The 25,569-nt window shown below is 40.4% G+C and overlaps 1 protein-coding gene and 1 non-coding gene across 4 annotated transcripts in view; both read left to right on the plus strand.

Annotated features, from left to right (window-relative positions):
- Positions 1 to 25,569, plus strand: part of NR5A2 (nuclear receptor subfamily 5 group A member 2) — a 151,411-nt gene that overhangs the window by 19,952 nt on the left and 105,890 nt on the right. For all 3 annotated transcript variants that reach the window (XM_033197043.1, XM_033197044.1, XM_033197046.1), the window contains one exon: positions 672 to 1,318. In XM_033197043.1, the coding sequence (XP_033052934.1) occupies positions 672 to 1,318 (647 nt within the window). The remainder of the gene's footprint in view (positions 1 to 671; positions 1,319 to 25,569) is intronic.
- Positions 5,910 to 6,014, plus strand: LOC117076998. The gene has a single exon (XR_004434600.1). It is a non-coding gene; the product is annotated as a U6 spliceosomal RNA (small nuclear RNA).

A 25,569-nucleotide genomic window follows, 5' to 3' on the forward strand; every position in this document is an offset into this window, starting at 1 on the left:
TAATAAAAGCATATACTTTTAGTAGAACAACTGATACTCTTTCTTAGCAATGTGAAATATTTATTTTCTTTTTCTTTCTTTTTTTTTTTTTTGAGACAGGAGTTTCGCTCTTGTTGCCCAGGCTGGAGTGCATTGGTGTGATCTTGGCTCACTACAACCTCCACCTCCTAGGTTCAAGCGATTCTCCTGTCTCAGCCTCCTGAATAGCTGGGATTACAGGCACCCACTACCACGCCTGGCTAATTTTTTGCATTTTTAGTAGAGACTGGGTTTCATCATGTTGGCCGGGCTGGTCTTGAACTCCTGACCTCAGGTGATCCACCCGCCTTGGCCTCCCAAAGTGCAGGGATTACAGGTGTGAGCCACTGCACCAGGCCTATGTGAAATATTTCTATGTCTAACAAAAATTATGAACTCTCCTCAGTCCACAAAAGGGTTAATATGTCCCTACGTAGCCAAAATATTTTTTTGATGACAACACACACTTGGAGGAAGGAATTCATAAATAAAGAGGACATAGTTTTTTGGGAAATCTTTGTGGGCTATTGTAACGAAAACAACCACACACATACCACTTCTTGTCGATTTACATTTCTAAATATCTGAAGAATGCTAATAATTTGCACCTTATTTATACCTTTCCTTCCTTCCCCCCACCCTGCCCCCAACAGCTGTAAGGGCCGACCGAATGCGTGGAGGAAGGAATAAGTTTGGGCCAATGTACAAGAGAGACAGGGCCCTGAAGCAACAGAAAAAAGCCCTCATCCGAGCCAATGGACTCAAGCTGGAGGCCATGTCTCAGGTGATCCAAGCTATGCCCTCTGACCTGACCATTTCCTCTGCAATTCAAAACATCCATTCTGCCTCCAAAGGCCTACCTCTGAACCATGCTGCCTTGCCTCCTACAGACTACGACAGAAGTCCCTTTGTAACATCCCCCATTAGCATGACAATGCCCCCTCACGGCAGCCTGCAAGGTTACCAAACATATGGCCACTTTCCTAGCCGGGCCATCAAGTCTGAGTACCCAGACCCCTATACCAGCTCACCCGAGTCCATAATGGGCTATTCGTATATGGATAGTTACCAGACCAGCTCTCCAGCAAGCATTCCACATCTGATACTGGAACTTTTGAAGTGTGAGCCAGATGAGCCTCAAGTCCAGGCTAAAATCATGGCTTATTTGCAGCAAGAGCAGGCTAACCGAAGCAAGCACGAAAAGCTGAGCACCTTTGGGCTTATGTGCAAAATGGCAGATCAAACTCTCTTCTCCATTGTCGAGTGGGCCAGGAGTAGTATCTTCTTCAGAGAACTTAAGGTATGCTACCAGCTATTACAACGTACAGTACCCCTTTTAAGAGAGACCTATGTTCCTAATTAATACATTCTTGGTGCTGAAAATACGTTTTCCTTAATTTTCTACTTTGTATGATTTACAGAGTAGACGTAATTTTATTACCTTGACTTCAGGACTATGGCAGCTTAACTTTATGGGGCTTTGATTCTGTGTAGCTCTTAATTTAGAGGGGTGGCATTTAACATAAAGTATAGGAAACTCGGGCTTTTTTTTCTAAATAGCAGAATATCTGTATTCCTTTTAATTCAGATGGTTTGTGGCTTAAAACATTTCAAGTCAATGTGAAATAGCACCTGGTAAATGATTTTTCTTGAAAATTACCAAGTAAAGAGCTATGTTATAATGGTGTCATCTTGAAGGTTTCTTTCAAAGGAAAAAATGCCAACATTTAGTAGTGTTTAGACTCTAAGGAATGAAAATGATACCACTGGTTAGTAGTATCAAGTAGGTATTTACTACTGTTTACCTTGACATTAGGTTGGTAAAGCCTTTGTTTTCGGAGCAGATTCCAATAGGATGTTTACTGTCATTGGATGGGGAATGGGCAAATGGTGAGTTCTAGTTCACTTGGCTTGGGTTGTAGTTCTCATAATCTATGTCTTGTTGATTTTAGTGGACTGGTACATTGTAAACATAGTACTTGTTTGTATAGGCATCTATGTTTAAATTCATAATTATTTTATTTCCTGAAACTTAAGTATGAATTAATGTGGGAAAGTTATTTAGAAGTTTGGAATCTAAGAGTGGCTACCAAAACACATTTGGTAGTCAGTGGTTTCATTCCTATTTTAAAAGTGAGTCTTGGATTTGATTTCCAAGTATATTTTGTCACAAAATCAATTTCTTCATTTTGCTGTCACAGGGAGAGATGTGGCTGCTAAATATCTGTAGCTTGTGATTACCTAGGACAGGAGATTGATTGTAAAATTTCTGAGAGAAAGAAAATGCAAAGCCGACTTTTAATTTTAAGAGTTACTGTTAAATATCGTCTGTGTAAGTAGATGGTCTGGGGAATGTGGAAGCCATGCAAGTGGAAAATAATGCCTTCATAGCAGTCTACATTAAGCACTGTTCTTTGTACATGGAAGCAAAAAAGTCACCTGAACAGACCTAAATAAGTTGATAAAATTCCATCAGCACGCTGTTAAGACTGTGGACACATCCAGCTCTTTATTCCCATGTCCTTTATTGCTATACTTAAAAATGGCTGAAGGATACCTCAGGCTGCAAAGGGCAAGCAGAACGCACTGCGTTAGCACAATTAGGCCAGATATTTTCCGAGTATGTGTTAGTGTCTGTAACCACTTTATGATCATCAGAACATTTTTCATGAAAAAACAAACCACGCCAACACTTTCCTGATATTCTTACATTCAAAACTGTGTCCTTCATAGAACAGGTAAAGTATTTGAAAATGAAAATCTAAATGATAATTTTAGATACCATTGAAAGGTTAGGTAATATAAAAATGAGGAAAACACAGACTTTTTACAATCAAATGAACTTGATCTGAACTCTATCTTAACCCCTTAATAATGATGTCTTCATAGGCAGGTTGTTACACTCTCTGAGCCTTGGTTTTTCTCATGTGTAACTTGCATATGTGGTGTTTGTGGAGGAGTATTGGGAGCACAGATGTAACAGTGCTTATATTGAGGAGGTTTTCAAAGGAAAATGAGAATATGTAGATTAAGTACCCAGTATGGGAGTCTGGCATATACTACATACTCAATAAGTGGTGTTGTTTTAAATTGATATTATCATTGCTGTTTTATGAAAAATGTGCAGAATCTACATAATTTTTATATTCAGGATCAAAAACATGCAATTGTAGTCTCTTAGTTTAACATTGGCAAAAACTATTACATGTGTTATAGAGTAGTATGATTGTATTATAATTAAGTTTTTAATCAGTACTAATTAAGGACCTAAAATTGGCCAAGTGGTAAGTTGGGTATAAGGTAAATATAACATTGAATAAAACATGTTTCCTCTCAGAGTTTATAATAAAACAGTTTCATAAATAATTATTTTTAAAAATAAAGACAACTGCAGAGAAAAAATATATTTTACAAATCAACAAGGAAAGAAATAATGCATATTACTTTCATGTAAAAAGGAAACATTATGAAGTAAATATAGCTATGGGCAGGTAAGGCATTAAGAAGGCTGGGAAAATTTGCTTTTTCCACTATTCCTCTCTCTTCCCTCCTCTGCAGATAAATTTTACAGTGAGCTTTTTTATATAGCACGAGGTTAAATATTTGGCTAAAATATAAATATCTTTGAGAATAGGGCATATAAAAGCATTTTCAATCAATTATGGTGTTGTTTAATGCATTTATCAGTCTTTCATAAATTATGAAAAAGGAAAAAGGAAAAAAGTACAAACATGAGGGTCATCTACAAGGGGTGGGAGATGCTCCCAGAAAAGAAAGATAATTTTGACCCATTTCACAGTTTGCCTTCGGCTTACATTAAACAGGAGTGATTCAAGTATTTTTCAGTGAACAAAGAGTAGCATTCAGAAAAACTTAAGGATAGTTTCAGTAGAAAGGTGGGAGGTGACTATTGACATTTGGAAGAATTCCTTTTCTTTTCGTTTATAAATTTACTTTGTCAGAAAGCAAACCAACTCATTTGAAGCCAGCATTGAGTCATTTCTAGGGCTGTGGCTTTCAAATTTTTTAACTGTGACACGCAGTAGGAAATGTATTTTACGGTGGGTGGGACATAGCGTACCAAACACATCACACGGGCACACACACAGAGACGCACAAACACACAGACACATACACACAACTAAACCAAAGTTTCACCAGATAGTACATAACCTACAAGTGATGCACTCTGATATTTTCTATCTATTCTACTTTAGTCTAATTTATTTTTTGTTTTTTACAAAATTCTGGTCACGACTCACTAAATTGATTTCACGGCCCATTAATGAGGCATGACCTGCAGGAAATCATGCTGCTCTAGAGGAGGTTTTATTGGCCATCCATTGGCATTGCCTACCTGCTATGATTAAGGATAATAACTCTGAAAAAAAGGTCTCTTCCTCCTGGCATGACCTTGAAACCCACAGTCTGAGTCCCCACCCTATCTTTCTGTAAAGGTTGTAATTTTAAAATACCATTTAGGAAGATAAATGCTCTTTTTTATTCAATTTGATTTTAATTATTTTTGTAGAGACAGGGGTCTCACTATGTTGCCCAGGCTAGTCTCAAACTCCTGGGCTCGAGCAATCCTGCCTTGGCCTCCCAAAGTGCTGGGATTACAGACAGGAGCCATTGTGCCTGTCTTATTCATTAAATATCTGTCCTTTTCTTGGTAACTTCACAGCAAATTGCCTATCAAGTGATATACTTATTGGACAGTTTTTTTATACCTCTAAAACCCAAAGATGAAAAGTCACATATTTGCTCCTAATTAGGCAATTTTGAAATGACCTCTTGCTCACTCTCTCAGGACAAGTTATATTCTACCATGTAGGAAAAAAAGAGAATACAGATTTCATTTGTTTGCTAGTTAAGGGAACAGTAGGGCCAGGAAATTTGGTGGGTTGTTTTGTTTTTCTATACATCTACAAGGTGTAAAAAAAGATATTCTGGTTTTCATTCAAAATATTGGAATGAAAAAGAGGAAATTACAACTTCGCAACTCTCATAGAAACCATGGAATTTCAGAGCTGGAAGATGAAAGGGAAAAGGGTAGAGGACACATATAAGTGAGCTGCTCTGTTTTTTTAACACACTTAAAAAGGACAGTTCTGGTCTTCATCCAAAATAATGGCTTGAGAAAGATGAAATTAATACTCTGAAACTTGTAGCTTTTGCAACAACAGATGTGCATCAAAAGATACTTATTGCCTAGAAATCACAAGGTTTTTCAGAACTAGAAGAGATGATTGAGGTCATTTGACCCCACCTCTTTTTACATATGAAGAAACTGAGGCAGAAGGGAATGTAATCTGCCTAGGATTATACAGCTACTGAATGGCAGAACTGGGACTGGTAGATTCAGGTTCAAAGAAGCAGTCCTCTTGTGTGCATTCCCTCATCCCCCACAGCGCACACGCACACACACACACACAAATAGACAGTGTAACCTTTGACTCCAAAAAAAAAACAGTCCTTTGCCAGTGAAGCTAAAGCAAATCTCGAGGTTATCAGAAGTCCATCACTACCATCCAATTACCAAATCACTAATAATCAGTGAGACAGATTTTCCCTGAGTCCAGATGACCCCCTGGGAGGGAATGAGACACTTAAAAAAGCTACGATAATTCTTTCAGGCCCCTGGGGTATCATTCAGTACAGTGGATTCAGCACTTCTGGGCCTTGAAAGAGTTTCTGAAGCATTCTCTAGTGCCTTACCCTCTGTGGATAGTTGACTCTCCTGGATCTGGTTCAGTGACAGCATATGGGCTGTGCTCTGCAGTTAAAGCGCCCAAACACGATTATATCCTGTGCTCTACCAGAGGCTGGGCAGGTTCAGTATGGGTTTCTTGTTATGTATGCTTGTTGAGATAGCAGAAAGCGAATGCAGGGTGCTCACTTTGGTGGCACATACAATAAAATTGGAAAGTTATAGAGATTAGCATGACCCCCTGCACAAAGATGACACACGAATTCATGAAACTGTCCATAAAAAAAAAAGAGAATACAGGATTGTAACCGGGTGATAGGTGAACCACTAATTATAAAATTTTCTGATCTTTAAACCAAATCTGTTAAATGACCTATGCTCTTGGCTGTTTCCTTGTGTTTTTAGAAATTAAGAGCTAATTCCAGAGTTTTGTATTCTGCTGAAAGAGCTGTCCTTGTGAGTCAAGAAGATTGACTTCTTTTTCAGTTATTTTTTTCCACCTGTGTCTTGAATATCTCACAAACACAAGAGCAGTGAGAAAATAATTCCCACTTTGTTAAACAGCTAATGAATCTGGAGGATCTATTTGATCTTCTAATGAGACCAGATGTCTTAAGAGAATTCTGGGAATGGATATATCAGAACTTCCCCTCGATGAATGATTCTGATACATGTACATATTTTAAAAAATCTAAATTAATCCCGACTGAAACTCCCAACTAGCATTTCTGTGGAAAATAGGTCTCAGAGACTCAGGGAGTTTGTGCCAAAGGAATTTAGCAGCCATGCTGAAGTCAGTTTTTAAGTGTAGCTTTATCTAAAGCGAGGGCACAAGGGAGGAGCAAACCTCCTTTTTTCTCTAGCCCATTATGGAAGCTATTTGAGCAGCGTTATTTATTTATTTTTAACCTTCTAGATCCTTTTTCCTAAATCACAGTTACCTTTCCCAATACAGGCCTGTAATCTTAGACATTATTGACTCTGCCCCAATTTTAAGCTATATTCTTTTGTAAATTTACTTAGCTCTACTTTTTTTTTTTTTTTTTTTAAGACAGAGTGTCTCTCTTTTGCCCAGGCTGGAGTGCGGTGGCATGATCATAGCTCACTGCAGCCTTGACCTTGTGTTGGGGCCTCACTCATCTTCCCACTTTAGCTTCCCAAATAGCTGGGACCACAGATGCGTGCAACCACGCTAGCTAATTTTTTATTTTTTGTAGAGATGGGGTCTTGTGATGTTGCCCAGACTGGTCTGGAACTCCTGGGTTCAGGTGATAATCTCACCTCAGCCTCCCAAAGCGCTGGAATTATAGGCGTAACCCACTGTACTTGGCAGCCTTACTTTTTTTTTTTTTGAGACGGAGTTTCACTCTTGTTGCCCAGGCTAGAGTGCAATGGTGCGATCTCAGCTCACTGCAACCTCTGCCTCCCAGGTTCAAGTGATTCTCCTGCCTCAGCCTCCGGAGTAGCTGGGATTATAGCGCCCGGCACCACACCTGGCTTATTTTTGTATTTTTTAGGAGAGATGGGGTTTCTCCATGTTGGTCAGGGTGGTCTCGAACACCTGACCTCAGGTGATCCACCCGCCTCAGCATCCCAAAGTTTACAGGCATGAACCATTGTGCCCGACCAGCCCTACTTTTCTATGGGAGAGATAGAGAAACTGAGAGAGAGGATCCTGCTCGGTGTCTACCACATTTACTTGCCATGTGACTCTCCTTTGCCTTCTCCTGAGAGTTGTGGTCGGGAATCATGGGTCCAACACCAGCACTCCTCGTTGACATGTGATGTCATAGAGTGATAGCCACTTTGCTTACCTTTGTTTTCACTTCTCTGGATGCAAAGTAGCTAATCTGGGAAGCACAAGGATGACACAAAGAAAATAAACATTAAAGTTTGTTTTCTAGTCAAATTTTTCAATGAATATTTTCCAATCAAAATTTGATCTCAAGGCACATTAAACCATCAATTGCCAGTTCCCATACTCATCACAAAGTTGCCAGAATGAAATAAATTGAACCTGCATAGGTTTACAAGGAAATGATAAAACTGGTTTTTCTTCGGCTGAAAGTAGATATGAAAGTGTTGGCTGGGCGCGGTGGCTCACGCCTGTAATCCTAGCACTTTGGGAGGCCGAGGTGGGTGGATCACAAGGTCAGGAGATCAAGATCATTCTGGCTAACACGGTGAAATCCCATCTCTGCTAAAAATACAAAAAATTAGCCGGGCGTGGTGGCGGGCGCCTGTAGTCCCAGCTACTCAGGAGGCTGAGGCAGGAGAATGGCATGAACCTGGGAGGTGGAGCTTACAGTGAGCCGAGATCAGGTCACTGCACTCCAGCGTGGGCGACAGAGCGAGACTCCGTCTCAAAAAAAAAAAAGTGTTCTGTCTTTGTGAATTTGGAGAGAATGTTGGAATCAGCAGGTTTGATACATGGTCTCTAAGGTTTCTTAAGGTGTTAGGCATCTGCTTTTATATCTTCTTCCAAGCAGACCTGAAACAGAAGGCTTTGGTGTGGCTGATAGTGTTGGATGAGAATTTATGTTATTTCAGCCTTTCTTGCTTATATAGGTATATTGCATGTGTCTGTTGTAGACTCAGAAAGCCATTATCTTTCTTCTTGCTTTCTTCTGAGCTTTCTTCTTGTCACAGTTCACTGGAAGAATCAGCTCTTCTCAGTCAATGCCTGTCGTGGGGCAGTGGAACATGCTCGTTTACTATGGGGATGTGTATTGTTCTTTACCAGGGTAGCTTTTTTTTTTTTTTTGAGACGGAGTCTTGCTCTATCGCCCGGGGCTGGAGTGCAGTGGCCGGATCTCAGCTCACTGCAAGCTCCGCCTCCTGGGTTTACGCCATTCTCTTGCCTCAGCCTCCCGAGTAGCTGGGACTACAGGCGCCCGCCACCTCGCCCGGCTAGTTTTTTGTATTTTTAGTAGAGACGGGGTTTTCACCGTGTTAGCCAGGATGGTCTCCATCTCCTGACCTCGTGATCCGCCCATCTCCGCCTCCCAAAGTGCTAGGATTACAGGCTTGAGCCACCGCGCCTGGCCTTACCAGGGTATCTTGAAAGTACACCAGTCACCTCAAAACTCCCATGCACTAGTTACTTCTACTAAGATAAAATTTACTTTTCCTAAAATTTACTGTTTTTAATGTACAAGTAATAGAACAACTCTTTCACACTTTAAAATTACCCCGTGTCCTTTTGTAATAAACTCCTCTCCCCATCCCAGTCCCTGCCAATCCTGATCTGTTTTTGTCCTTAGAGCTGTTTTTGTTACTTTTAAAAAGAAGTAAATTTGCTTTATTTGTTGAGTATACGTTTACAAACTGTAGACTCAGTTGAAGCTCCCTGAAGCTTGGTTTCAGCATAGTTGAGCACTAATAGTTTCCATGGAAACATATCCTCCTTGGGGCGCCGGGATATTTGGTGAGAGAGTAGTGATGATCGTAACTTCACACTGGGTCTGCTTGTTCACATGCCTTATGAGCTTCCTGTTCATATTAATCTGTATGTTATCTACTGGAACCATGGGGAGAACATGAGAATAGCGAGGCACACCCAAGAAATCCATGTTTAACTAGCTTGACCATCGTCAGGTGTCTGAATCTGAACAGTGAGAGTAGGACCACACTGCTACTGCACACCTGACTGCCTCCTTCTGTGCCCCTCGAATTCGATATAGCCTGGTTTTGCAAACTGAGGCTTAAGCCTCGGCAGCCAAGAGCAAGCGCTTGTTCCTATTCTGATGAGGATGTGCTGAATTATTTTGTATTCAGTTTCCTATGATGACCTTCTCTAATTATACAAAAGAAAACATAATGAATTTACGTATCTTTGGGTCAATTTATGAAAAACCATTCTCTTCAGTAATATAAGTCCTTTAAGGCCTGTTAGAAAATGGTACAGATGTGAGCATTTTCCTTGCTCTGCTCAAGGTCGTATGGTAAAGGAGAAGAGAAGTAACTTTTCTTGGGCACCCACTAAGTACCTGCTCTAGTGCTAGATGCTTCCAGGCCATTTTCTAGTTTGATCTTTAGGACAGTCCTATGATGTGAGCACAATGTATGGTCATTTGGTCAGTGTGGGAGTAAAAGACCATGGCTCTCATATAACATGTTCTCTGTAGAGGATACATCCATCAGTCATTATGACCCACAGCGATGTCAAGTTAATTTATTAGTAAAAGTTTGTTAAATCATTCTTTTTTTTTTTTTTTTTTTTTTTTGAGACAGGGTCTCACTCTGTCGCCCAGGCTGGAGTGCAGTGGCATGATCTTGGCTCATGGCAACCTCCGCCTCCTGCGTTCAAGTGATTCGCCTGCCTCAGTCTCCTGAGTAGCTGGGATTACAGGCAGGCACTACCACGCCCATTTAATTTTTGTATTTTTAGTAGAGATGGGATTTCGCCATGTTGGCCAGGCTGGTCTTGAACCCCTGACCTCAGGGTGATCTGCCTGCATCGGCCTCCCAAAGTGCTGGAATTTCGGGCATGAGCCACTGCACCTGGCCGTAATTGTACTTTCTTTTTTCTTTTTTTTCTTTTTTTGAGATGGAGTTTCACTCTTGTCACCTGGGCTGGAGTGCAATGGCGTGATCTTGGCTCACTGCAACCTCTGCCTCCTGGGTTCAAGCAATTCTCCTGCGTTCAACCAATTCTCCTGCCTCAGCCTCCCAAGTAGCTGGGATTACAGGTGTGTGCCACTGCACCAGGCTAATTTTTGTGTTATCAGTAGAAACAATGTTTCACTATGTTGGCCAGGCTGGTCTCAAACTCCTGACCTCAGATGATCCATCCGTCTTGGCCTCCCAAAGTGCTGGGATTACAGGTGTGAGCCACCGTGCTCAGCCAAATTGTACTTTCAGTAAAGTACTTGACTGTTTACAAAGAACTTCCATATACATATTTTTGGTCCTGGTCTCTGTCTTTCATTTTGGGAGCATGGAGGTAACTGGCCTTTCATCAATGGTTCAATAGTGTTGCTTTTTAAAGCCTACAACAGAACCATCTCCTATGAATTGACTATCACATGTCTAAATGCCTGTTTACAGGATGTTTTACCTGAAAGAGCAGGATGTATAAAATACTTTATAATTGATAATTGCCATTTATCAATATGCTCACCTCTGTATCATATTCCAACAGGTCTTAAAGGACTTTATTATTTTTTCCTGAAGAGAGTGGTTTTTCATAAGTTTACCCAAAGATACATACATTTGTTATGCTGGTTTTTTGTTTCGTTTTTGTTGTTGTTTTTGAGACAGAGTCTTACTCTGTTGCCCAGGCAGGAGTGCAGTGTCGTGATCTCGGCTCACTGCAACCTCTGCCTCCCAGGTTCAAGCGATTCTCCTGCATCAACCTCCCAAGTTGCTGAGATTACAGGCACACGCCTCCATGCCCGTCTAATTTTTGTATTTTTAGTAGAGACGGGGTTTCACCACATTGGCCAGGCTGGTCTTCAACTCTTGACCTCAGGTGATCCACCTGCCTCGGCCTCCCAAAGTGCTGGGATTATAAGCATGAACCACCGCGCTGGCCCCGGGTTGTTTTTGTTTTTGTTTTTTTTAACTAGAGGTGGCCTAGCCAAGCGTGGTGGCTCATGCCTGTGATCCCAGCACTTTAGGAGGCCGAGGTGGGAGGATCACATGAGGTCAGGAGTTCGAGACCAGCCTGGCCAACATGGTGAAACCCCTTCTCTACAAAAAATATGAAAATTAGCCAGGTGTGGTGACGCTTGCCTGTAATCCCAGCTACCTGGGAGGCTGAGGCAGGAGAATCACTTGACCTCAGGAGGCGGAGATTGCAGTGAGCCGAGATCGCACTACTGCACTCCAGCCTGGGTGGCAGAGTGTGACTTTGTCTTGAAAAAAAAAAAAAAAAAAAAGGAGACCATCGTGGGAAACTGAAGACAAAATAATTCAATATGTCCCCATCAGAACAGGAACAGGGTCTTGCTGTTGGTTGCAGAAACTTAAGCCTCCTTTTGCAAAATCAGGCTATATGTAATTGGAGGGGCACAGAATGAGGCAGTCAGGTATGCAGTAGCGTTGTGGTCCTCCCCAGCTTGTGAATACCTGGGTAGGCTTACCTTACCTCCTCCAACCTCTCGGTGCTCAGCACTGGTTCCTACTGAACAATCGGTAGAAGCAATTTTGTCAGCTTGTCTGCCTAGAAGTAGCCACATGCTTGTTTGCTGAGAATAATTAGGGTCCCTGCTTATTCCAGTAGTTATGCTTACCCAGCAGGCACACAGATTGCTCACAGATCTTATGGAAAGGCTGCCAGTGTTACTTCCTCAGTGTGGGGGAGGTAGAGCCCACTGAGCCTGCGCCCCCGGCACCTTCTCAGCACACTGTCATACAAAGTCACAGAATGGGTTAAAAAAAAAAAAACCACACACAGAAAACACGACTTGTATGTGACATCCCTCAACACACTTTTGAAGGACTTTGCCCTCTGAACCTATAAGGTAAAATAGATCTTTTTTATTTTCCAGGATAAATAAAGAATGATTTTGCTCTGACTTATTCTTCTATACCTTGGGAAGTAGATCATAAAAATCTTTGGGAGTTCAACATCTATTTGCAGAATGGCTCCATGGAAATTGGCCATTTAAACTCTTCTTCATGCTAAAGACATTAAGCTCTAACCCAAGAAAACCACCCACAGCCAAGAACAACAAAAATGACATAAACCACATCACCTAACCTAGCAGCTAGGTATTTCTTGAATGTCTGATACTTAAAACCTAACTCCCCTGTACACCTGTGTCCTCTCATATAGTAGGCTAAAATCAGGCAGCCAGTGGCATGGGCACCCTGGCTGGCTCCATGGGGGACACTAACCTTGTACATCATTTTCTTTATCTTCTCTTCTCTCCTTCTTGTCCACTTTTCTTCTGTCCCAATTTGCTTTTTTCTTTTCTTAATTAACTTTTTTTCCTTTCCTTCTTATACCTCAAGAAGCACCCTTAGGCATTACTTTGTCGTCAGCTGTATCTGCATTTGCCCTTCAGGTGAAATGTGGTTGAGCGTGGAAGGCAACTCATTCCCTACAAGTCTGAGAATGGGTGGAAGAGTCAAGAGAAATGGTTAAATAGACCCCAGAGATGGGCTGCAGTTAATGATAATAGGATTTATATCTGTCCTTCCACTGTGGCAGGTGACTTCCACACAGTGCCATTTTCCAAGGGTGGGTGCAGAGGGAGTAGCTGCTCAGCTTGGATGGGTATGGGCAGGAGAGAATACTGGGACTGCAGGCTTAGCAAGGTGACTATGCATGAAGTCAATGCAAAAGCAACTTGAAAATCCCTGCTTTTTAAATAGGTGTAAGGGTTTCTGTCCATGACAAGGCTGTTCAACTTCAGTCTTTTAACCATGTCTCCACCAGTCCCACAGATGGTCACCAGTGTCTTCCTCACCTTTAACTTCCTCCTTGGAAATAATTTTCACATGCTATGTTCTTGACCTACCTGGACCAATTCCATGAATTCTTCAAGTATTATGTCCTGGGAAGGAACAGCCAAAAGCTTTGACAAGAAGAATTAAGTCTGGGCCGGGTGCGGTGGCTCATGCCTGTAATCCCAACACTTTGGGAGGCCGAGGCAGGTGGATCACGAGGTCAGGAGTTCGAGACCAGCCTCACCAAGATGGTGAAACCCCGTCTCTACTTAAAAAAAATACAAAAATTAGCCTGGCATGTTGGCGGGCACCATAATCCCAGCTACTCAGGAGGCTGAGGCAGGAGAATTGCTTGAACCCAGGAGGCGGAGGTTGCAGTTAGCCAAGATTGTGCCACTATGCTCTAGCCTGGCTGACAGAGTGAAACTCTGTTTCAAAAAATAAATAAATAAATAAGCCGGGCGCGGTGGCTCAAGCCTGTAATCCCAGCACTTTGGGAGGCCGAGACGGGCGGATCACGAGGTCAGGAGATCGAGACTATCCTGGCTAACACAGTGAAACCCCGTCTCTACTAAAAAATACAAAAAACTAGCCGGGCGAGGTGGCGGTCGCCTGTAGTCCCAGCTACTCCGGAGGCTGAGGCAGGAGAATGGCGTAAACCCAGGAGGCGGAGCTTGCAGTGAGCTGAGATCCGGCCACTGCACTCCAGCCTGGGCGACAGAGCAAGACTCCATCTCAAAAAAAAATAAAAATAAAAATAAATATAAAAATAAATAAATAAATAATAAGTCTGAAGTACCCAGGACTTGTTGAAATGTTGTCTTATCATTTCTCTCAGACAACTAACAGAAAACTACATTATTTTGAATATTTGGAAATGTCAGTGTCACTCAGAGTGCACATCATTTGGGATTAACCTTTTTTTTTTGTTTTGGAGACAGGGTTTTGCTCTTGTTGCCCAGGCTGGAGTATAATGGTGTGATCTCAGCTCACTGCAACCTTTACCTCCTGGGTTCAAGCGATTCTCCTGCTTCAACCTCCAAAGTAGCTGGGATTATAGGCATGTGCCACCACACCTGGCTAATTTTGTATTTTTAGTAGACACAAGGTTTCTCCATATTGGTCGGGCTGGTCTTGAACTCCTGACCTCAGGTGATCTGCCCACCTCCTCCCAAAGTGCTGGGATTACCTGCGTGAGCCACCGCACCCAACCCGGGATTAACTTTACAACCAAACTTGATCCAGCTTCTAATTCTGTAAGAATACCATTTCTTTACGTGACAGATGGAGTAATTGGCCAATAGGTCTAAATTCTATCATTTATTGTGCAATAAGAACCTCGCAAAGGTGAAATGCAACCTGAGATCTTAAGGTCCTGGTCTCTGTCTTTCATTTTGGGAGCATGGATGTAACTGGCCTTTCATCAGAGGTCTAGTAGTGTTCATTATTAAATTCTACGACAGAACCACCTCCTATGAATTGACTATCACATGTCTACATGCTGTTTATAGCATGTTTTACCTGAGAGAGCAGGATAATTATTTCATTTAAATTAAAAACATTTTTATGGGAATGACCCGTGGTAGACACTTCATACATGTTGAATTAATGTGCTCAAGACTCAAAGGACAGATACAGATTTATCAATGGTAAAGGCAATATGTAGACATCTTTGCTTTACTTGTAAGCAACATTCTGTAGATAGAGTCAATAACCTGAAAATTATCAGAATAATGTTTTAAATGACTTCTTAGTGTTCCTTATTTTCATATAGGCACACTCATATTCATTTGCTAGAAAACAGTTACCTGCATGCACAAGTTCGGGGTCCCAAATAATTCTCCCTGGCAGATTGTGTGTGTGTGTGTGTGTGTGTGTGTGTGTGTGTGTGTATCTGTATCTGTGTCTGTGTGTATCACAGTGTTTTGAGTACATATCCTGTTTTCACACACATTCTCTGAAATGTTGGCTCATTCTAAGGACTGTTGTTTCGTTTTGATCACTGTATCCTGTGGACTCTGAAACTGCTGCAAATGCTTCTTTACCACATATCTTATCCTCACAGTCGTGTGCCTTTTTGATCTAAAGTTGTGATGAATAAGAGGCTTTACTTGTTGCCTAATTTTTTAAAAACTTACTAAATATTACATTTCCCCTTATAAAATAATGATATAGATTAGTGTTTGTGCAGAAGTGTTGGCAATAGAATTCTTCAAAAGTTTTCCTTTGGGTGATGAAAAGCTGTTATATTATTTTGACTAGCTAATCAAACGTAATTGGGGAGCTTGAAGTGCCTTAGATTTTCCTTGTACAGTTATCAAAGCAGGAAATGTAACTCGCGGAGCTGATGAAAGGCATCTCTCATGGTATTCTTTCAATTATAGATCTTACAGAGCAAATGAAAGAAAAGCTCTACTGCTAAAAACTCAGAGGCTTGAAATGCCCCTTAATGTTAACTGCTGTATTAGCTAGTTAACACATTATTATGTACTTTAATTGATTCTTGTTCCAGCTTTGGAGAAAAAAAATTATGGATCTGTTTGGCACGTAAATTAAGGTTGGGGGAAGACACCTGAGTGCAATAACAGCAATATTGCTATTAACACTCAGTTCAAGTAACATCAGATATCTGCAGTGTAAACAATGGCCCTGGTTCACTTTTTTTTTTTTTTTGATGGAGTCTCATTCTGTCACCCAGGCTGGAGTGCAGTGTCACGATCTTGGCTCACTGCAACCCCTGCCTCCCGTGTTCAAGCAATTCTCCTGCCTCAGCCTCCTGAGTAGCTGAGATTACAGGTGCATGCCACCATGCCCAGCTAATTTTTGTTTTTTTTAGTGTAAACTATGTTTTACCATGTTGGTCAGGCTGGTCTCAGCTCCTGACCTCATGATCCGCCTGCCTCGGCCTCCCAAAGTTCTGGGATTACAGATGTGAGCCACCATACCTGGCCTAATTTTTGTATTTCTAGTAGAGATGGGGTTTCACCATTTGGTCAGGCTGGTCTCGAACTCCTGACCTTGTGATCCACCCACTACTCCCAAAGTGCTGTAATTACAGGTGTGAGCCACCATGCCTGGCCTAAAAGCATTACTATATTGCACTCATCTGTTGGTATTCCTGCTAATGAGTGTTATTGAAGGAGTTTTATTTGACCATTGAGAATTGCTTTTATGATTTTATCAATGAAGTGTTACAATCTAGTAAACATAACTTCATTTCAGTCATATTTGGAAGGGTCCAACTGAGATTTTTAGCTTTTGAAAGGATCAAAACACATTACACCTACATTTTACTGGGGTGTAGTATTTTTCTTTATTGTTGAATCACACTCTCAAAGTTGCCCCTAAAACATTTCAGCCATAAATGGGTAGTCCTGACCTAGGATCAGGCCAGAGTCAGATTTTATTCACATATTCATTTATTCACTCACACATTCATCAAACATTTATCAAATTTGTGTTGTGTGTCAGTCCCTATGCTAAATTGCTGGAGATATAACAGAATCAAGTGCTGTAATCCCAGCACTTTGGGAAGCCGAGGCAGGAGGATCACCTGAGGTCAGGAGTTCAAGAGCAGCCTGGCCAATATGGCAAAACCCCGTCTCTACTAAAAATACAGGACCTAGCTGGGTGTGGTGGCTCATGCCTGTAATCCCAGCTACTCAGGAGTCTGAGGCAGGAGAATTGCTTGAACCTGGGAGGTGGAGGTTACAGTGAACCAAGATCACCCATTGCACTCCAGCCTGGGGGACAGAGCGAGACTCCATCTCAAAAAAAAAAAAAAAATAGACGGAAGCTGTCTTCACTTTACAAGTCTCCATGGCAGTTTTCTCAATTAAAGTAGAACCCCTCCTGACATTGATGCAGCACTAAACACAATGGCAAACTCTGACCATGAAATCTTATGCAAATACTTGGTTATGACAGCACACAAATAACCCCAGCTATGTTTAAGATTATGTTTGAACTGGAAAGTATAACTTAATTCTTATAGACAACAAGGCGGGAGTAAGGGAGGGTTCAGGGAAGCATCACTAGGAAAGAACAGCTCATGTTAAAAAAAGAGGCATTGGCATTGTACTTCTTGGAAACTTCAAGTAATTCCTATGGCTGGAAGGTCAAAGGTAGGGAAGGGGCAAGAGGTAAAGCTGGACAGGTGAGCAGGTCATTTATACATACAGTTCTCATATGGATTTTATTCAAGGCAAAGGGGAGCCACTCGAAAAACTTAAGCATTGGGGGCCAGAAGGATTGAAAATGTACCAGGGACATATGCCTGCCACATAATGTCATGATTTCAGTCCTGGTATAGGATTTCCCTTAATTGCCAGCATTTAGCTGAAAGTGCATTTCGATATTGTTTTGTTTTTAATTTACTATCTAAACTCGTACTAAAGGAGTTGGTATCTTTTATGTGCTTAGTTATTTTTGTCACTGTCTCCAACAGAACTTTTTCCTCTAGATAAATTTAGGTTATTGATGACATGTATGTATTTGAGGTCCTGGTCCTTGTTTCATATTTAATTTAAACAAATGTAATGTTTTAAAAATTATGTATTTATTTATTGTAGATATGGGGCCTAGCTATGTTGCCCAGGCTAGTCTCAAACTCCTAGGCTCAAGCAATTCTTCTGCCTCAGCCTCCCAAAGTGTTGGGGTTACAGGCATGAGCCACCATGCCCAGCCTTCAGATTTCTTCAGTATAACATTCTTTTTGACCAGAAAGTTTTCTCTTTCTTTTTTAATTTCAATTTTTATTTATTTTTTTGAGACAGAGTCTCACTCTGTCCCCCAGGCTGGAGTACAGTGGTGCAATCTTGACTCACTGCAACCTCTGCCTGGGTTCAAGCGATTCTCTAGTCTCAGCTTCCTGAGTAGCTGGGACTATAGGTGTGCACCACCACACCCAGTTAACTTTTGTATTTCTGGTAGAGAAGGGATTTCACCATGTTAGCCAGGCTGATCTCGAACTCCTGACCTCAGGTGATCCACTGCTTCGGCCTCCCAAAGTGTTGGGATTACAGGCGTGAGCCACCATGCCCAGCCAAGTTTTTCTTTTTAACCTAGAACTGATTTATTGCGGATTATTTCATAGTTATTATTTTAATGATACCAAATCATCCTTCCAGTATATGCACACATTGAGGGGGCAATCTAGCCCAGTGTGCCTAAAGTGATTCGACACTAGCTTTTTAAAATTACATATTCCCAAGTTCCACCCCAGACCTGATGAATTGTTCATCCATTCATATATTTATTAATTCAACATATGTTAATTAAATATGCAGTATGTGTCAAGCCCAGGGGAGAGATGGAAAGATGGTGGCTTAGATCAGGGCATGAGAATGGAGATGGGGGGGACCCAGGATATATGTTGAGGTAAAGCTGACAGAATTTGCCAAAAGGACTTTGAGAGAAGATGAGGCAGGTGGACTCAGGTTTTTGGCTTAAGCCTTTGGGAGCCATTGTGGAGAAGGGGAACCAGACCATCTAGGGGAAAATCTAGGGAAAAATCATGCACATGTTCTAAAATTTCCCTAAACAGATAGATTCAGGTGCCAGAGCCAGTTCTCAGACGTCACCTTTGGGAACTATTCATTTATTCTAATTCTTATTTTTATTTCAGAAGGCACAGCTAAACCACTCCATGGAGATATAAATTCAAGCTCTTCCCAAAGATTTCTCAGGGGTGGGGATTCTCTACACATTCTCTGCCATCTATTTAATTAATTTATTATTATTATTATTATTATTATTTTGATAGGGAATCTCACTCTGTCACCTAGGCTGGAGTGCAATGGCATGATCTTGGCTCACTGCAACCTCTGCCTCCTGAGCTCAAGTGATCCTCCTGCCTCAGCCTCCCGAGTAGCTGGGATTACAGGCACCCATCACCATGCCCAGCTAATTTTTGTATTTTTAGTAGAGACAGGGTTTCACCATGTTGGTCAGGCTGGTCTCGAACTTCTGACCTCCAGTGATCCGCCCGCCTCAGCCTCAGGATTACAGGCATGAGCCACCACACCTGGCCCCTGCCATCTATTTTAAAGTTTGGCAGTAGTCAAGACGTTCTTTTATGTACAACTTAAATCCTTCCTTCTGCACCACGTGTCATTCCCTGTGGGCCTGTCAGTAGAGATGGAACACGTGGCTACCCCTTGCTTCATCATAACCCTTTACATCATGACTTGCTGAATTGCAGCTATGTGAAAACCTAAAAACTTTAGACATTAGGGAATCTAAATTTATTTCAGTATTTAAGACAGAGGGGTCTAAGACTGATCACCTATCTATGTAGCCATAAAAAAGAGCAAGATAATGTCTTTTGCAGGAACATGGATGGGGCTGGAGGCCATTATCCTTAGCAAATGAATGCAGGAACAGAAAACCAAATACTGCATATTATCACTTATAAGTGGGAGCTGGCTGGGCGCATTGGCTCACACCTGTAATCCCAGCACTTTGGGAGGCCGACATGGGTGGATCACCTGAGGTCAGGAGTTCGAGACCAGCCTAACCAACATGGAGAAACCCCATCTCTACTAAAAATACAAAATTAGCCCGGCGTGGTGGCGGGTGCCTGTAATCCCAACTACTCAGGAGGCTGAGGCAGGAGAATTGCTTGAACCTGGGAGGTGCAGGTTGCAGTGAGCCAAGATCATGCCATTGCACTCCCGCCTGGGCAACAAGAACAAAACTCTGTCTCAAAAAAAAAAAAAGTGGGAGCTAAATGATGAGAACTCACGAACACAAAGAAGGGAACAACAGACAGTGGAGTCTGCTTGGGGCCGGAGGGTGGGAGGAGGGAGAGAGCAGAAAAGATAACTACTGGGTGCTGGACCTAACACCTGGGTGATAAAATAATCTGTACAACAGACCCTCATGACACGAATTCACCTTGGTAACAAACCTTCACATGTACCCCCGAACCTAAAATAAATGTTTAAAACTGCACAAAAAAGACTAAGCGCCTATGCAGACACCAGTGTGCAAATTCAGTTGGCTACATATGCAGAGAAATAACGGCTGAGAACATTTAGTGCTTCCTCCCTTGGCGTTCTTGATTCTGAGGTTGGCTCTGAGCTTAGGAAACTGGATTTCTTGTATTTAAAGTGTGAAATGTTACCTTTAAAGGTATTTTTCTCCTTCAGTATGAAACCTATAGATGAATTTCATCTGATGTTTGTATCAGTGCCTTGGCATAGACCCAATTTGTTTTCCTCTGTTGTCCTTTTTATGAGGGTAAAGTTGCTGGTTATTTTAAATATTTTTTGTAAGCTTTATCTTCAATTCTTTAATGATCTTTGTTGCTTTTTAAAGAACTCTTTCAACTTTCATTTCTGTAGTAGCACAAGAATCCAAGCTATAGTCTTTCCAAGGCTTCTCTCCTCCTGGGGCAGAGCAGTGTCAGGGTTTGGATTAGAAAACAAATCCAGGGATTTATCTACAAAATTACAGATGAGCATAAATATGTCATACATATCAGAATCAATAACCCTGCTAATAGCAATGAGTGTTTCATCTATTATAATTCTTCAGTCTCCCAATATTCCAACAGGACTTAGTTTCCCACTACTTCGAACCTTACTTAATTTACTTCTAGTCATTTGAAAAAAAAAAAAATTGATAATATTTTGTCTGACATCTTTGAAGATGAAAAGGCTTCTTGCCAGTTTACTTATTAGCCCGAGTCAGTGGTCACTTGCAGCAGAGATTAATCCCAGCTTTGTGGACCCTGAATTTTATACAATTTAGGAAGCTCTCAGTGAAAAAGACCACAATAATCTCTTTCTTTTGCAAATTTTACAAAAACATTAGACCTGGAGCATACACATTGCTTGAGTCCCTCAAAAAGCCGTGGAATTTTCTGTGCAAGTAAAGGCTGCTGAAGTTGAAGCTCATTAGTTTCAGGTAAATCTGCTTCCTTTTTGCAGTTCTGCTAAGGTATTTCTTGTGTAGAATATCATTTAGGCTAGGAGGAGGTAGAAATAAAGATAGAAACCTACACGGATGAGGATATTTTAAAATTTGATAAAATAGGATTTAAGTCTGTACTACCCAAATTGACTGAAAATAAATATTAACCCCAGACATCTGTAGTGAGTTTTTCTTTCTCAAAATAATTTCTCATTGACCCAGGGACTATAAAGAAAGTCATGCCTGGAGACTAAAGAATTAATTTTTCTCTGAGCTAAGTTCAACATTTATAGCCTCATTAGATACTGTCTGGTTATTCGGCCTTAAGCATTCCACCTTCTCCTAAGCTCACCTAGACTGGCTGATACCAGGCATAGTCCCAATTTCACTCTCCTTACCCTAAGAAATTTCTAATATGTATATCAAACAACTTTAAATGGAAAATGCTGTAAGTTCTCTTTCAGTTCTGATGAAGAATTTGTGAACAATTCATATTCTTTTTTTTTTTTTTCTTTTGAGACAGAGTTTTGCTGTTGTCACCCAGGCTGGAGTGCAATGGCACAATCTCAGCTCACTGCAACCTCTGCCTCCCGAGTTAAGCAATTTCCTGCCTCAGCGTCCCAAATAGCACGGATTACAGGCACGTGCTGCCACGCTTGGCTAATTTTTGTATTTTTAGTAGAGATGGGGTTTCACCATATTGGTAAGGTCAGTCTCAAACCTCAAATGATCCACCCACCTCAGCCTCCCAAAGTGTAAGTATTACAGGCATGAGCCACCACACTCGGCCAAACAATTCAGATTCTACAATAGCAATAGTATTGCATATAGATACAAGTTTTACTGTTATCTAATTAGGAAAATGTGGGGTTTCCTATGGTAATATTATAAAGTATGTCATAAAGGTTTTGGAGGTCCTCATACTGCAGAAACTTAATTTTTCTATTTGTAAAAGGAATCCCATTAAAAACTACTAAATTATCTTACATTTCCTATTTGATCTTATTTACCCAGTCTTGCCCTTCATGTCAAAGTAAAAAGATTAGAATTCTTAAGTGACTAATTAGGAGGAACATTGGAAAACATAATCTCTAATTATGTCTCAATATTACACATGTGTCCATGAATAGTTATCTCTAAGATGAACTCTAGTTGGCTTTAAAATGGCATATTAGAGATATTTTTATGAAAAGTTTGCTCTCCAGAGCTCGAAGTTCAACATAAATTTAGAAGGCTAAGGGAAAGTTTGTTTTCAGTCATCTTTATTCGCTTCTAATTTTCCCTGAAAAATAAAGTGACATTCTTAAGTACTTTTCATTTGTGAGGTAGTTTGACTGATATAAATTGTACAGGGTAGTAGTTTTGTACACAGTTGGTTTTAGGTAATTTTTTCCCAGGCATCTACTTTCCTGTTCATAATAAGCTGTCAGTATATGTTAGTTAAATGAATGGATGGCAGAGCCCCTTTTTGCATTTGCTGTGGACGTGGGCTTTCTCAGTCTTTTGGTTTGAGAAATAGTTCAGGCACACAGAGAAGGTAGCCTAGCAAATCTTATGAGCCAGTCATATTCTGCAGTGTCTGATGATTTTTATTTTTAAATCATCTACAAGTCAAGAATATATATTTTAAAGGAAATGATCAGTCAGGTGCCGTGGCTCACACCTGTAATCCCAGCACTTTGAGATGTCAAATCAGGAGGATCACCTGAGCCTAAGACAAGGCGTCTCAGCATAGTGACCGTGTCTCTACAAAAAATGTAACAATTAGCCAGCTGTAGTTACATGCATCTGAGGTCTTAGTTACTTGGGAGGCTGAGGCAGGATGATCGCTTGAGCTGAGGAGGTCCAGGCTACAGTAAACTGAGATAGCACCACGGCACTCCAGCCTAGGTGACAGCGTGAAACTCTGTCTCAAAAAAAAAAAAAAAAAAACACGCACTGTTACTACATAATAACATTTAATCAAAAATCCGTTCCAGCCTCCATTCCCCCCACCACCAAATATATACACAACCTGATTTAGAGCTAGTTTAAGTTGCCTGTGTATGTACCTGAGCAGTTGGGATGCATAGCAGAGTTTCAGTCTGTGTGTGCAGGCTCTCAGGTAAAAGGGAGAATTCTGAAAGAATCTGTAGGGAATATTAGAAACATGTTGGCAATACTTTATAAGAGAGAGTAAAAATGAATTTATCTTTTGAAATGGGCGCAAAACTACCTATTTTTCCATATATATATGTGTGTATATATATATATATATCCTTTTACAAGACATCCTTTTTAGAGCAATTGATTTCTTTAGTTTTAAATTATTCACCCAGATGGCTGCCTAACAAGAATTTGAGATTAGGTCAAATCATTTACAGGACTATTTTGATTAATGTTCTTTGATTTCTAAATCAAATGTACCAGACCACTTTCAGAGAGAGGAATTAATATCCACAAAATATTATTTCATATGCTTTTTCTCTAGGTTTTCCCACAGCTTCCAGCCCTGTCTCATTTCACCTTAGGAGTTAGAGAAAAATAGCTAACACATTAATAATTAGTTTAGACCTGAAAACACTCTGCTGCACAACTGTAATGTTTCACAATGGTTTCTGAGCTAAGAGGTGTTTATGTAGCATCAACTTTATTGAAACAAAACCCTAGGTAAAAACACATTGAAATGGCACTTAAAACAACAACAGTGCCCAAAATCTGTTGTTTCATTACACTTGAGTATAAGGCAAATCTAGAAGTTAAATTGTCCCATATTGAGAATGACAGAATAAAAATGTTTACGTAATTGCTCCCACTTTTGCTGAATGTTTTGGTTTGATCAGGTTTAGAGCAGAAGAGCAAAAAATACGTTTATTAAAAGAGATCTTTTGAGATTGAATGCTCTAATTAACTGCTGATTATTTCTCTAACTAGGATATTTTAGATTAAAAACCTAATTGTCTCAATTCTAGTGGATTTTGAGGTTGTGATGAAGAGCAGAGCTGATATTCAGTGGGACCACAGGATCCAGCACTGCTTGTGTTACTCAGTATTTCTCTGCTCAGAGACAGAACCAATTATGATATTTGGCAGATTTTTTTTCCTGAAAGTCTTAAAAATTGATCAGTTTTAAAATAGATGCACACAAACTACCTTGAGCTTCACTTTCTGATGAAAACAATCTATATTGTGTGATAAAGAACATGATAGATATGGAATACTGGTTGAAGCTGACAAAATATGCACTTTTGTTGTCTTAGATTTAGTGAGGAAATTGATTCATGTTTGGTACGATTATCTTCACAAGGAATTGCTTATAAAAGGGTGGGGCCTAACTCATTTATATAAATCAAGGTAAAGGAATACCAGGAGTAAATCTAGGAATATTAATTTTTCTGTTTTTGGGTACTTCTAATACTGGAAAACCCTACTGGTTTCAAAGGGAACTCCTAGGTGCTAGGACCATTTTTAGAGAACTTGTAGTCCAACAAGCAATTTTTTATGGAGCAGAGGAAACGTTTTTAACTACTATATATTCTAACCATATTATATAGCAATCAGATAAATTTAAAGTTATAGTCTGTGGATTAATAAATTCATGGTGAGTTGGCTATAATAGCAATTTTGCTTCGGTATCTAAGACAAAATTTGAATGATTTGAGAATGCACGGTTTACCTCATAATGTGACACTCTTTTAATCAAAACACCTGAAGGCCAAATAATTAGATCTTGTATAAAACTTGGAAAGAAAACACAGCTTTATACCCCTACCCACCATTGAAATCTGTTTTTAGTTAATAAGGAAGTGGGAGTAAAATATTTGAATGAGCCTATATATAGGCTTTCATGTATTAAAAGAAAAGCTATTTACAACTGATTTGTTGCTAAATAAAATCTTGGATGAACGCTTTTAATTACTAAAAAGGTAAGGTTACAATAAACACAGGAAGTATAAATGAATAAAGTGTGCACAGAGTCATGCTGCTTTCAGGACTATAAATAGCACCTCCATCTCTGCTACTATTATTAGCAAGTATGAACAAAAGAAGATGTCCACAAATAGAAAGGGGAAGAGCATCTCCATAAGCCTTGTATTCCATGGCATAGGAAATGTTTCTAGCAAGCCCATGAATTTAGAGGGTTAATTGATTTTTAGAAAGGACATTTCCATGCTGTCAATTTGCCAAGGAAATTCTTTTACCGGCATGTTTGTAAAATTGGCAGGCTGATGTTTCCTCTAGGTGACACAAGATGTGATGAAGAATTTTATCTTTACTTCCTTACGAAAATCAGCATTGATTGCCTGCCTTCTTGTTAACTTATTTGGTTACTGTTAGTTTGCATCTACAGAGGATCGGTTAACATGGTTGAAACTGGAAGAAGTAGTTTATCGTGAACAGCCCTGAACCAAAAGTCAGGTTTCAGTTTCATCTGAGCCACTAATGTGCTCTATGACTTTCGTCAAAGCATTTACACATATATATATACATACTGTTGTCCCTTGGTATCTGTGGGGGATTGGTTCCAGGACCTTCTACAGATATTA

This window comes from Trachypithecus francoisi, unplaced genomic scaffold (genome assembly GCF_009764315.1).
Source record: "Trachypithecus francoisi isolate TF-2019V2 unplaced genomic scaffold, Tfra_2.0 Lachesis_group5, whole genome shotgun sequence".
NCBI lineage: Eukaryota > Metazoa > Chordata > Mammalia > Primates > Cercopithecidae > Trachypithecus > Trachypithecus francoisi.